General features: G+C 41.0%; 1 protein-coding gene and 1 long non-coding RNA gene across 2 annotated transcripts in view; both read right to left on the reverse strand.

Moving 5' to 3' along the window:
- LOC106932526 (IQ motif and SEC7 domain-containing protein 2-like) overlaps nucleotides 1-179 on the reverse strand; it is a 43,106-nt gene extending 42,927 nt beyond the window's left edge. The window contains exon 1 of the mRNA XM_088003566.1: nucleotides 77-179. Coding sequence (XP_087859692.1) covers nucleotides 77-179 — 103 coding nt within the window. The remainder of the gene's footprint in view (nucleotides 1-76) is intronic.
- Nucleotides 180-10,235: 10,056 nt separating this feature from the next.
- On the reverse strand, nucleotides 10,236-14,752 carry LOC148152624 (uncharacterized). Its single transcript, XR_015762107.1, has 3 exons — nucleotides 14,664-14,752; nucleotides 13,069-13,171; nucleotides 10,236-11,279 (listed from the first exon to the last, which is right to left on the reverse strand). It is a non-coding gene; the product is annotated as an uncharacterized LOC148152624 (long non-coding RNA).
- Nucleotides 14,753-15,120: the final 368 nt, after the last annotated feature.

The raw sequence follows: 15,120 nt of genomic DNA on the forward strand, positions 1-15,120 counted from the left end.
CTGTAGTCCTTTTCCTGTTTCAAACTGCAGAGTTTGTTTTTTTGGTCCACATCAGAGTTTGGTTCTGCATTCACACCAGCCCAACCGGACCGGACTTTCTTTCTAACCGGAGTTGGACTGAACTGGACTGGTGTCTTAATGATCATGAGTCTCCATGTGTCCACCTCCACTGCTGCCATTGACCGTTGATCTAGAATCCATCCATCCATCCATCCATCCATCCATCCATCCATCCATCCATCTTCTTTACACCCTTGTCCCTTAGTGGGGTCGGGAGGTGCTGCTGCCTCTCCAGCTAACGTTCCGGGTGAGAGGCGGGGTCACCTGGACAGGTCACCAGTCTGTCGCAGGGCAACACAGAGACAGACAACCATGCGCACACACACACACACACACCTAGGGGCAATTTGGAGAGGCCAATTAACCTGACATGTTTTTGGACTGTGGGAGGAAACCAGAGAACTCGGAGAAAACCCACGCATGCACAGGGAGAGCATGCTAACTCCATGCAGAAAGACCGGGGCCGGGAATCAAACCCAGAACCTTCTTGCTGCAAGGCACCAGCTCTACCAGCTGCACCACTGTGCAGCCCTGATCTGGAATCACATTTATCATTTGCAGCTGATTTTGCACTGGCTTGGTGTGGAGTGCAGAACCTTCATCCTCTTGGTTTCTGTCACAATAAAAATAGAGGCTTAGTGGTGATCATGTTTCACTGTAATAGAGGAAACTAAACCACCTGGTTTTCAGTTTCCATCTGTCACATATTTTTAATATTTGTCTATCTTGCAAAAGACAAAGACAATCATCCATGAAGGCAGGGCGACGTGTTAACGAGTCGCTTCTGCAGATGACTTTCTCTCAGCTTCGTTTGTATCAGACTGGCTGCTTTGTCGGCAGATTCCTGCCAGTGCTAAAAATAATCACTCCCCCTGTCTTCTGTCGCAAAGCTGCGCCAGAGCCAAAAAAACAACAGCGACCTGAGAACCAGCAGCAGAGCCGGCCAAGCGTTCACGGCGGCGCGGCGGGCCGCCGGCTGCACACGCTGCTGCTGCTGCTGCCACTCTGAGGGGGCGGCGGCCGGAACGAGGAGGAGGAGGGAACACGATGAAGATCAACAGGATAAAGATGGAGCCCAAACCTTTAAAACGAGATGATGGTGATGATGATGAAGACAGAAAAAACAGGAAAACACAGGAGAATGTGTTTGGAGGTCAGAGGTCAGGAAAAAGATGAAGCTGAAAATGTTCAGGATGGATGTGATTCTGTTCCTGACGGATCCTCAGCGACTGGCTGCTGGACGTGCCCTCCACACTAACAGGAACAGCTACTTCCTGTCGGCCATGTTTGCTTTGAAACCGTTGATCAGATTGACATGTTTTTTATTTTACATATTTCTTATCACTGTCACCATGTTGAGACAGATAATCTGTGAAAACAATCAAACTGCGTTTGGTTCTGCTGCCATCTGCAGAAAATCAACACTTCCTGTCAGAAACAGCCAATCAGAGACAGGGGGAGGGACTTAGCGCTGCCAATCACCCTCACTAGCTGCTTCACCACATCACAGCCTGCCATGAATGCTAATGCTAGTTAGCATAACCACAGCGGATAAACGGTTTTGCTGTAATGTAAGCTGTTTCTCCATTAGTACATTGAGCAGCGCGTACATGAGGTTGATTTACGAGTTTATTTTTGTAGCACATTTCAGCGATAAAGCAATTCAAAATGCTTTTTACCATAAAAACGTCATACAGTGACCAGTTATGAAATAAGTAATGCTACATTTTGTCAAATGCTATAATCAAAATATAGATCAAATATATTGATCAATATTCCAGTTATTAATCAAAAGCTAAGCAGGTGAGTTAAAGGAACTCAGTATTCCGGCTGTTTTGCAGTTTTAAACTGTTCCTGCTGAACTAAAAGTTTCTTTCTCTGAAACATCTTTGAGTTTAAATCATTTTAGAAACTCTGTGTTTGGAAGGTCGCCTCGCTCCGATGTGAATATTTTCCAGGGTAAATGAAGGAAAGCAGGCGGACCGGCTGTTCGACACCTGAACTCACGTTGCATCGCGTGCCGCATGCGTCGTTCTCGGCTCTATTTCTGAGGTGTTGGCTGCTTTTCAGGTGAGATGGAGCTTTTCTGGCTGTAAAGCTGACACTTCGTCAGATGCTTCTATCTTTGGTCCGCAGGGCGGAGGACGGAAAACTGCTGCTGCATCGTTTCTTCACCGTTTCCTCAAAGTAAAGCAGCAATTCACTGAAAAACCACTTTGACTTACGGGTCAAAATCTTCTCTATGAATGTAGCTCAGTTCAAGTCTGAAGGGCCCCGTCTGGTTAAAACAGTTTAAAAATAACTCAGGTTTTATTTTTGGCTTATTAAAAAATGACACAGAGACTTCCTGCTTATTTCCTCTTGCTATTGAAAGTAGTCATGCTGTGGGCTGTAGTCCGGTAAATTTGGCTCCTCCTCCCTTGCAGATCTTCTCCACAGAAAGAAACTTATTTCTGCATTTACTTTTTCTGATGTAATCATAGATCTGGTAATCTCTAAACTGGACCAGCAGGTGGTGACAGCACCACCATCAACCACAGTAAAATACAGAAGAAGTTCCTGAGCACGGCTAAAGCAGAACCTGGTTCTTCTTTCACACCAATAACCCTTTAAAAGTTGAAGTTTGGAACAGAGTGGGGACACAGCGAGGCAAAGAAAATATGAAAATGAATGAAAGAAAGCTGAGAAGCGACACTGAGCATGTGCAAAGGGGGCCTCCATGTTTTTGTTTTTAAAACCTCCAGATATCCGGTCCACCACAAACAGAACTTTAAAAATTCTCCACTTCCTCATTTCAGTTCAAAAATGCTTATTTATCTGAAAGGGAAATTAAAGCCGATTCCCTCCTGATAGTCTGGTAAAATGGTTCTACTGGGTCCAGAACTTCTCCACCTCCAGCTGCTGTGGTTCTTTCTCTCTGCAAACCAACTGAACCTTTGAGCGACCCGTTCCCCTCCTGGCCTGTGGGGGCGCTCTCCGGTCCGCTTGGCGTTCACACCCATTCAAACCGAACCAGAGTTCACTTCAACTGAACCCAGACCGAGGTTTGGACCACCAGAGTTTGGTTTTATTAAAAGAACAAAGTCAAGAATCAAACAAGATGAGGTCTGAAATCTGAGTAAGTCTGACAGACACCGTTTTAAATCTGGAGTCACACCTCAGATTAGATCATTAATTATTCAGCTAATCTCCAGGGATTAACGCAGGAAGCCAAACTGAAGCGGGTCTCTGGGCAGCAGCTCACCTTCCAACCTCCTGACGAAACCATGAAACTGGAAATGAGAGTGTGATTCTGATCGTTATTTCCAGGCAACAACAGCCACTGATTGTGACCTACTTTATCTCTCTGAGCTGCTTCCTGTCTGCCGTTTGAAGGTTCGTCCAACGGATCCTGGAGGAGCTCCTGGAAGGTTCCACCAAACTGAAAACTGGGTCAGGTAACGTCCCGGTACCTGACTGTTCACCTCCACTGTGCAGGAAAACGCTGCCAGAATCCGCTTCATTTTCCGCACTTTGTTCAGTGATTTTTACTGAACTGTTAGATTTTTATGACTCTGAAAGCAGCAAACAGAACCACCTGCTCGGGTTCTAACACCTGCTTGTTAGTCAAACACAGCGAAGACGAGTGCAAACATTTGGGCCGCAGAACCACGTTGGTTCTGCTCAGCCGCCGCAGGCGAACATGTTGAATAAAACTCACATCAGAGCCGTCAGGACGCTCCAGCGCATAAAACCTGTTTCACCCAGAAAAACACAAACGGCCTCAGACAGTCGGCATGCAGGCCGGAAACTCAAACAACAGGAATAAACTGTTAAATGATCATTTAAAGCCTTCAGCTCAGACCAGGAGATTTTTATTTTTTATATATTACGAGAGTAAAATCGCAATACTGTCAGAATAACAACACAATATTACCAGAAGAATGACATAAAGTTACAAACAATAAGTTTTCAATGAGAAAAAAGCTTCAACAGCCATGAAGATGGAGGGAAGCAGTTCAGTTTGACTCTTAGTTCGATCACTTCAAAATACAACTAATAAATATTTAATGTTGGTCATTTTGTGTTGGAGTTCTCATAAAGTGACTACTTCATTTTACTATTTCAACTTTAATATTATGACTTTATTCTAATGACGTTCTAACTTTAAGACTTTTTATCATATTACTACAACTTACTGTGGTACAAATGTATTCTCAATGTTTTGATTTTTTTTCTTGAAATATTATGAATTTATTTCCATAATTTAAAAAAATCTGTTGAATATCTCAGGTTTAGATTTCTTCAGGTCCAGTCTCAGCATTTCTGACCTTTAGGCCTTTTTGTTCAGCCTTTTCATGATCATGTCTAATCTGTGAGGACAGACTCCCCAATAATCAGGATTCATATCTGGCAAGAAGGCCTGAACTGAACCCAGAGTTTCAATATTTCACAGGTTTTTCTGCTGCAGAGCTGCAGCATCGCAGCAGAGCTGCAGCATCGCAGCAGAGCTGCAGCATCGCAGCAGACAGTGAAACGCTGCAGCCAGAGGGTCGGAGCCGCAGTGGGCTGACCACCACCGTCCTGCTCGCCCAATTATTCTCTTTAACACACAAACACACACACACACACACACAGACATGTGAGCCCCTTCTGGTTGCTTTGCTCTTCTGTTTGAAGCCCATGAAATGCTGCAGAGCACAAACTCTGATTAATCTCACACACACACGGTGCAGCCGGCTCTTTCTGCTCCGCTGCAGTGAAGCTGCTTCACGTTCACACACACATCTGAGCCGAACCGACACCAGAAGCTCCGTCATCCACAGACAGGCTGCAGATCGGCGCCGCAGCGCCGCAGCCTTCTGCTGCAGCAGGAAGCAACAACCTGGTCACATGACCTCAGGAGGCTCACTGTAAACTAACAATACTTTAAGAATCAGCTGGGAATGATTGGTACCAGTTATCGGTGCTCCTGTTGACAGCCTCTCCAGCCGGTTTGAAGCGGACATCGCTCCGTCTGCTTCTGCATCAGTTTCTCTATTTAACAAACAGGAACAAAACTTAAACTGTTCCCACAATAACAGCATCTTAACCAGACGGGTGGGAACTACGAGTATTTTTACTGCACTGTACGTTTTACGTTTACTTGAGTAATCATGTTATAAAGTATCTCTACTCTTACTTGAGTAAAGTTTCTGGAGTTTTCAGCAGCAAACAAACCAAAAATTCAGTTTTTGTTAAAGTTTCATAAGTTTTATACTGACAAACATTTATTTTGCCTGATATTAATTTTTTTGCTACTTATATGAATTATTGTCATTTTTCAACTGAACTTTATATTTTTGTCCATTTGATTATGGAATTTTTAAATATTGAAAACCAAAATGATTGGTTTCTCTACTCACCTCTGATCTTATTAAATACAACCTGGGATAAAAATATTAAGTTTCTGCATTAAGTTGCTCCTATTGAATGAACTCATTGTGTGCTGGTAACACGTGATTGTAACAGAAACAAACGTTCAGCAGTTTACGGTAAGAAAATGAAAAATATTCCTGCAGACGTAGAAAATATGTTTCTTTCCACCGCTGTCTTCAGCTTTTCTTTTGAGTGACTCATTAATCCATTATTATTCTTAAGTACAGTCATTTGGTGAGCTGACTTTACACGTCACACTTTGAGCTCACAGCAAATAACTGGGAGAAATTCGGACCTGCTGTGAGAGCGTAGCTTTGGTTCTGTCAGTTGAGGGAATGAAAGTCAGTCAGAGGTCAAACATGATGCTGTAAGAGTTTCACTGCTTGGCGAAAAGGATGAGAGTTTATCGTATCGTTTAATCGTTATCGTGGAAAATTTCTCATCATTTTAGGAATTTTTATTTATCATGACAACAATGAATTGTTTTCTTTCTGAAAACCCCAGAAAGAAATAATGGAGGAGATGGTAGTGAGTCAGTCTGGACTGGACATTCATCACCAGATAAGGTGTTCTGCAGGGATGTGGACTCGGATCCCCTCTGTTCTGTTGCCTCGTTAAACAGGAAATAAGTGAACATTAAAGGTGTTAATATTATGTTAATAAAAGAATAAATCTGAAGACATGAAGCTCCATGAAGACAAAACATCTGGATATCCTGAAAGTTTTAGTTTCAGGTAAATCTGATACATTTTGGTATTAAATTCTCCAAATATGTTCTCACTCAGAGCTACATAATTAACTTCCACAAATATTTTAGTTTATGTTAAGATAAGATGTTTTATCATTATTTTAGAGTATTTGACCAGCAGAGCAGTTTGATGCTCAGGCTCAGCTGCAGATTTCACCCACATGTAAACGACTGGAGGTTCCTCAGCTGCTAGCGCCCCCTTCAGTCCAAGCTATGCATCACTGACTCCACAGGCTCGAACAAAGTTCATGCTTCTTTGCTGCGTCCTGCAGTGAATCTGAAGCATCTCAGACAGAGAAGGCTGGTCTGAATCTGCTCAGAGGTTTCCAGGCAACAGCTTCGCTCCCGTGGGATTAAAGCAACAATGCCGCTGAGTCAACTCCTCCAGCATGTAGCAGCCTGCATGACTCAGGCTCTCTGCCTTTTCTTCCTCAGCTCTCCCACCGGCGCTGCGGAGAGCTAATGAAGAGCCACGCTGCTGGGAGAGGGGGCAGAAATCCCAGCTGGACCACCGGGATCCGGACGGAGACGCTGCGGCGGATCCGAGGCGCTGAGCCGAGAAACGAAGGAAAAACACAGGGAAGCAGGAGAGATGGAGCAGAAACACAAACATCTGTCCAGGCAGCTGGGTCTAGTCCAAACCTGATCCAATCTGACATTTTAGGATTATGTTCTGATTTAATATTTGCATATTTAGTTATTTGATCAGGTTTTTAAACCGAGTCTGATTTTGAGAGGCAGAAACATGATTAGCATATAAAATAATAAATCTAGTGTTTGTGGATTCAGTGTTTAGTCTGATTTAATCCAGCTCCAGTCCGTCCGTCTATATCTTCGGTTCAGTTGTTGAGGTGTGAAAGCTAATTGACCTCTGACCTCAAGTCCTTCAAGCTTGTCTGGGTTCGGTTGAAGTGAGCTCTGGTTCGGTTCGAATACATGTGTGAAGTCCAGGCGGACCGCAGACCGCTCCAACAACAGGAAGTGGACTGCAGTGCAGGGCATTCTGGGTAAATACAACCAAGGCTAACGTGCTAGCCTAGCGCTAGCAGCAGAAATGGCTCCTGGTCTTTAGCCTAAAGAGAAATCCTCCAACCGCTAAAATCTCCATCTTGTTTCCATCTGGTGAAGAAGGAAGTTGCTCTCAGTGTCTTCAGAGGTTTTCGTGTCGTTTCCTTCAGTGGTTCTTGGTGCAGCGCCCCCACAGGCCAGGAGGGGAACAGGTTGGTTTGACTCAGAACCACAGCAGCTGGAGGTGGAGCAGATGATGGAGTTCTGGTTCTGTAACAGTCCAACTCTGATGGGTTTGTTACTTATTTCACTGATTAAACTAAAGGATTTGATCCTGTAATTATTCACCAGCTGCAGTTTTACCAGTTTTAATATTTAATAAACTGATTAATTAATGTCTTGGTTTCTCTCTGGTTCTTTTGCTGGTTCAGTGACCAAACATCCTGTTTCCCTGGACATGTCCAGAACCTGTGGCGCTCACTGACTGATGAAAACGTTCAGGTTTCATCGTTTTTACACTGAACTGACAAACTGAGACTGGCTGCAGCAGACTGGCTGCAGCAGACTGCTGCAGCCAGTCTGCTGCAGCAGAGTGCGCTGCTCTGAGCTGCTGGATGTGACGGATCGGCTCCACCACAAAAACTATCACAAACTGCAGAGACAAGAATGAAGACTGAACTCACCGTATTAGTTTTAAACTTTACTAATTACTATAGTACTATCTTACAATGTATGTATGTATATATATATATATATATATATTTAGATTTTAGTATGATTTTTGTCTAGCTGACTTTAAAAGTGAGTTGTTATTGTTATAGGTTAATTTTCTGACAGAACAGAAATAATTTCTAGTTCTTTGCAGATATTAAATTATTCAACTTTTTAAATTTTGTTGTGCTTTCTTTCATGTACAATGAAAATAAAATTCTGATTAAAGTTATTCTTGTTGACTTCTGAAAGTCTGAGGTTTATAATTTAACTATTCTTTCTAACACAGAGGCAGAACGTATTAAATGGATCAGAGCAGAGAAAGGCTGAAGAGTCGGAATATGATCCTGCTGACCTGGGCAAAACGATGATGAATGAATGAAACAGGCAGAAATGGATTTTCCCAGAATCATTTCCATCCAGAGGAGAATATGAAGGTAAATAATGTTGAGTTTTCTGACAGCTCTGACTGGAAGAGGCGTCCATGGCGACGCTCACTTCCTGTTTGTGTTTTCACAGGATGACTCTGATGGCTCAGAGGAACAACGGCAGGTTGACCTCTGACCTCTCAGAACGACACGGAGGAAAACGCCTCAGCGCCGTCTGATAAACGTCTCATCCTGTAAGAAACAAGGAAACTAACTCAGCTATGAAAACCTGATGATTTAAAAAACTCAATAAAATCTGGAGTTTTATTTTCTAGACTTCAGACGACATCAGCAATGTCCTCAGAGCAGAAATGGGGTTAAAGGTCATCTCCACACAACTCAGAGGGAGAGAAAATCATTTTTACATCCAGACAATAAAAATAAACGAAATATTGCTGAATCTGCTGTGTTTCCTTCACTTATTGTTACATTTTTGTATATTTTATTTATTTTCATTTTCTTTTTTTTTTGCATTTGCACCTGAAAGTCGCTCAGGAGAACGGCAGACGGTTTAGACTTCAGTTCAGATCAAAGCAGCTTCATGTATCAGAACGGCCTAGTCCAAGTCCAGAACTGAACAATATAAAGTATCTGCAGTAGGAATGGGAAGTTCTCCATCCAAACCGATGCAGCTTTCAGCAGATTTTAAAGAACGGGCAAAAGTTTCAGAGCGACCCGTTTCAGAGAGACGTCAAACCGCTGCAGGACTCTGGACCTGCAGGAATCGGCTTCTATTCAGGAGGGAAGGAAGAAAATGTCTGCCCCCCCGTCATGATAACAAACGTTACTGGACGATAAATTCTCCCAGAAGTCATTGCGATAAACGATAATATTGTTGTTTGAGACCATTTTCAAGTAATCTGACGATAATGGCATATTAATTCAAGAACATAATAAACTTTAAGTCCTAATGAACATTTAACACCAGAACTGGAAGACTTTAAATATACAAAATAAATAAAACAACAAAAACAGCAAATAGGATGAATTATGAAGTCTCTGTAAAAAGTTTGAGACCAAAACACCAGATTTAAGACTTTTATTGTTTTTGGTAGAAAGAAAGAAAATCAATAAATCATGTAAATGGAAATAAATGAGCTCATTTTAATTTATTATGCGATTAATTGATTCACTGCAGTAGGTCCATGCCACACTTTCCAGATTTTTATTGGTATAAAAAAAAATGCAAAGAATCAATTTCTGCACAAGTTTGTGTTGGATTGTTTCATAAAATCCTAGTAAATCAGATCAAAGTTTGAACAACAACTACCGATTCTTTTCCAAACCTCTCTGGACTTTACTTTAACTAGGCCAAAGTAAAACAGGGTGCACCTTCTGTTCTCCATCCAAACATCTGCCCCCCAGTCAGGAGGTTTCTGGTGTTTGAAAATTCCCAAAGAAAGAGATTCAACCAACAAAAACAAAATGCCTGAAACGAGCAACCACAGGAAGAGGAGCATCATGACCCCCATCACCACACACACACACACACATACTTGTATTAGGTGAAACGTGAGGACCATTTTTAGCGAGTGACTAGGTGGTTACGCGTGGGGACTCAACTTTCTAAATGAGCTAAAGACTCCATTTTAGGTTTGGATTTTTTTTAGGGACATTGGAACATGAAATATCATCTTTAACATAAAAATTTATAAAGTTTAGAAAATCAAAAATCTGTCAGGTTTTGGGTGCACGTGGGGACTTGTCCTTCACCAACTACCACCAGGTGGCACTGTGTAATTTTTGTGAACACAGTTTGTTAAATATGAGCAATCCTAGTTGTTTTAAGTCAATAAACTGCATTATATTAGATTTGTTTTTGTTTAATGATATTTTAAGTTCCTGGTAACCTGCTTAAAGCCAACCATCAATATTGGACTGCATTTTCAGGTTGTATGTGAACCATTTTATTACACAATTTCCAGATATACGTAGTACAATTCAACATGGATATACATATATGAAATGGATTCATTGATTTGCATCCATAAACATTAACATACAAACTTCCTCTTCTATGAAAGTATGCATACATACTTGGATTACAAAACTTGACTACAGCTGTCTCAGAACTTCAAAACTGGCAGAAACTCCAAACAGATCCGGGGTGGTAATGGCACTAACAAATGATCAGGTTCTTTAACAGTACCAAAAAAGTCAACGCTTACCTTCTTTTGAAAGTCTCTCGTTTTAACGCATCTATGCGATTTTTCACATAGAATTTAACCCCTTGCCATGTCCTGTCCTTGAGGGCCACTGGCGAGGTTTCAATGCACTTCATACAGTCATGGCCAAAAGTTTTGAGAATGATTCAAATGTTAATTTTTACAAAGTCTACTGCTTCAGTTTTTATAATGGCAATTTGCATGTACTCCAGAATGTTATAAAGAGTGATCAGCTTAACAGCAATATTTGATTTTGGGTCCATGGCCTGGAAACTCCCCAGATCTTAATCCCATTGAAAACTTGTGGTCAATCATCAAGAGACGGGTGGACAAACAAAAACCTAGCAATTCTGACAAAATGCAAGCATTGATTGTGCAAGAATGGACTGCTATCAGTCAGAATTTAGTCCAGAAGTTGATTGAGAGCATGCCAGGGAGAATTGCAGAGGTTCTGAAGAAGAGGGGTCAACACTGCAAATACTGACTTGCTGCATTAACTCATTCTGTCAGTAAAAGCTTTTGTTACTCATAATATGATTGCAATTGTATTTCTGTATGTGATGAAAACATCTGACACATGAAATCCAGAGGGCAGCAGTTCATGTGAAAATATAATATTTGTGTCATTCTCAAAACTTTTGGCCATGACTGTACACTGGGCTTTCTCAGGAACCTTTCCAGATTCAATACAGTCCATGAGCGTTTTCTCCACCGCCTGAATTTCTTCTTGGCTCCACTTGAGTCTCTTCTTTTGTGGTGGGCCTGAAAAATAATTAGGGGCACATAAGTGTTCTTCAATGAAAAAAGGTTTCAGTCTGTGTGACAGGGCAAGTTATAAAGCTATCACAAAAACATTTTTTAATCACAGCTGTAGTAAAGTATTTAATATTAAAGGGTCAGTTGTCAGCTGTAATAGTTGCCACTGATGAAGCTGACAACTAGTAATGAGTGAAAACATTAATCTCACCAGTCCTTAAAAAAGCATCAGCAGGTACCCTGCCAGCATGCCTAGGTGGGCCCCATGTGGGGGAAAGGAGGGCTGATATATGGGTCCCATATGGGTTTGTCTGCGGGTTCCACAATGGACCCACATGGGTTTGCCCATGTAGGGCCCATGTAGGGCCACAGCCCACATGGGCCCTACATGCCCTATATGGTGGGGGCCCACATGGGTTTGCCCATGTATGGCCCATGTGGGCTGTGGCCCTACATGGGCCCTACATGGGCAAACCCATGCCGGGCCATTGTGGAAACCGCGGACAAACCCACATGGTCTGCCCTCCTTTTCCCCACATGGGGCCCACCTAGGCATGCTGGCAGAGATGTGAATTATGGCATAAAAACAGAATCCGACGCTGAACAGTGAAAAATGAACACATGATGTGAAACATGATGATTAGGCAGCGCAGCAGGTGATGAGTGAAGATTACTGAGCATCAATAAATGATAAAATAAATCTAGAAACAGAAAAGAAACTAAAGTGGACATAGCAATAAACCAAGAGAGGACAATACTAATCAAAGGAAACTAAATGGAAATTAATGAAGAACAAAATGCAAGAATAAACTAAGAAACTAAAGTAAATACAGAGGAATAAACTGGTATGGCAAGACCTTTCGATCAATAATTAATACATAGGATGTATGGCAAGAATAAACACACTATTTCCAGATAAAAGGTAAAATAATATTGTTGAAGTGCCATGGGTTTGCTGAGACCATATCTAATATTGAGAATAAATATATCTTACAGACCATAACAGTAAATAACTTATCACTTATTTATGTTTTTAATTATATTTGATATATTTATTTCTTCAATATTATTTTCATGTCAGTGTTAATGTCATGGTGGTGTTCAGTGACTCCATGACACTTTCAGTTTGACTCATTAGGATTTGATGAAGAACCAGATTTGTTCTTTGTAATTTCTGTTCAGTAAAACTATTAATCTATAATCAATAGACAGGTCTATATAAAGAAATAATCCATATTTCTGTCTCATATTTGTGTGGCATTAAAAGGAACTTTTGTTTTTCCACTAAAAGCTCTGGTTTGCACAGTAAATGCCATTTGGGTGAAATTTTATGGATGATGCTCTGATGTCCCATTCTCCTGAAGGCAGCACAGAGCTGCACCACAAGAAACTGACAAACATTGAACAGAAGAAGAGTTATGATTAATGTAGTTACAGTTCTATCCATGTTTTAATGCTGCAGAGTTCAGTTGGTTTGCAAATAGTCCAAAGTTTAAACTGGCATGTTGTTCATCTTTTATCTCCTCATTTTGTGGAATATTTAACAACTAGAAAATGGCACAAAATAATAATATTTTTTCCACTCTGATTGGCTGCTGTTAGGCCTACCGATGTTAACCTGAATGTTCATTGCATTTTTCTTAGACGCCTGTGAAAATAATTTCTATTCCCATGACTTTTTGTTCTCTGGGAAATTATTTCTGATGATAAATACAGAAACAAGCATAAAAATCAAAACATCTACAATCATCAGTTAAAAAAAGTGTAATACTATGATATTTATAGATAAACTTACAATCAGTTCTTGTGAGCTCAGGCACGCTCGTGTCCCGTACTTCAGCTGGTGTTGGACCAAGGATGACGGTATCGTCGCTCTCATCGGATGACTGTTTCAACTCCTAAAAATTGACAAGTTAACAGTAAAATGCCTAAATTAGCTGTTACAACTTAATACAGAGCTACAGAGTCAACTTCAACTTCATGAAGGTATTTAGAAATCCCAAATATGTCACATATTAACAGCATCAAAAGTGTACAGGCTCCATCAGATTACACTGGAGATTCTGCATTTCATGGTGCATAATATGAAAACACAGCACTTAACAGAGGGGGTGGGAGGACAAATAAAGCAAAAGCCTTACTTATATATTTAATACTAACCATGAAGTGATCCACCCGGATCTGTCACAAATACACCAAAAGCTAATATTCTGCTGTGTCCAAATTTGACAGTTAAAAATCAGACACCCACACAGGAGTTAGGTACTGACCGCAGCAAATTACATTTGGACTATGATATCCATTTTCACCTAATCTGACCTATTAACTGTAGGTTAAATGACACAAACTATGCACATTGATTTTATACTTCAACATGCAGGGTTTCCCCCAGAAAACTTGCTAAACCCGGTGGTCGGGTGCCCAGGCGGTCCACCGTGTTTTTTGTATTAAAAGATGTTAAGTTGACAATAAAAGTAAAAATATCACTGGGTAATTATGTTATGGGAAAACATCATCATTGAACTGCTATATAAACCCACAACTAGTCTTAAAAACAACTAATCAAAAAATACAATTAAAATGAATATCAATTCTGTCCACTTCTGTTAAATCCAAATTAAGTCAGCAGCTCCATTGGGCCCCCAGAGCTTCAGAGGCCCCATAAATGCTAATATTTTAACACAGACCACCATTTGTTTATTGAGATTATCATTGCTGCTAAATTTGACATAATGGTTTCAGCATACATAAATTAAAAGGCTTTAAATTATTTGACATTTATATGCAAGACAGTGGTTCTTAACCTTTTTTGAGGTACCAAACCCACCAGTTTCATATGCGCATTCACTGAACCCTCCTGCAGTGATAAATAAAATATGATTTCCCCAACTAGAAGAACAACTAAAGGAACAACTAGACTGTTACTAAATAAAATTAGCAAAGCTATAAGAAGTCAATAACAGATGAATGTATAAAGGAAAGCAGTTGAACTGGGTCCTACCAAAACATCTCCCGCTGTCAGAGATGACAAATGTGAGAGTGAGACATATTATCTATCTATTAGAGGTGTGCCGATCGATCGGCCATCGATCATAATCGGCCGATTTCCGTGAAAAAGTGTATGATCGGTGATCGCCGATCACGGTATTGGCACATCTCTATCTAGATTCATACTTAGATACTGGCATATGCTGCCACCCCTGAAAAAATCCCTGCCCTCCTCTTGTCACCCCATAAATATTTTGCTAGATCTGCCCCTGCACACCTCCCTTCTCTTACCTGTGCGGTTATGCACAGGTTACATTAATTTAGCTGAAACAGTTATGCAAAAACAATTTAAAAGTGGGAAAAACACTGTGGGCTAATGCATCTTTCCCTGAGATAATTCACCTTTTAAACTGGAACAGCCGTCACTCCCATCACTGGATCTGCATCTCTGGTTGGGATTTTCCTGGAAACCCCCCCCCCCCAAACATTCAATGATTATAAATGTGTCAAAGCCCTGAAATTCATTTTAACAAAGCAGATTCACTCTCTTCCCCTCAACTAAAGTTATGATGCTGAAGTTAGTTTCTAATTCACAGCTCTTCCCCAAATATCCCAACCTTTATTATTCTAAAGAGAATGTAGTCTGGTGTAATGTGCCCTGAAGGCCCCCCTCCCAGCAGAATCAACCTTTACCCACAAGGTATCCATTTACTTCAGCCTCATGTTTTAGATCCTCATGTCTATCGTCTCTCCATTCAAAACACATGCAAAAAAGCAAAAACCCTCTTCAATCACACAAGCAGGGTGACTGAAAATAGTGCATATTTCATTATTTCTGCTTTATGAGGTTTGCAATTTG

This window comes from Poecilia mexicana, unplaced genomic scaffold (assembly GCF_051168715.1).
Source record: "Poecilia mexicana isolate PSO_F unplaced genomic scaffold, ASM5116871v1 scaffold_23, whole genome shotgun sequence".
NCBI classification, from domain to species: domain Eukaryota; kingdom Metazoa; phylum Chordata; class Actinopteri; order Cyprinodontiformes; family Poeciliidae; genus Poecilia; species Poecilia mexicana.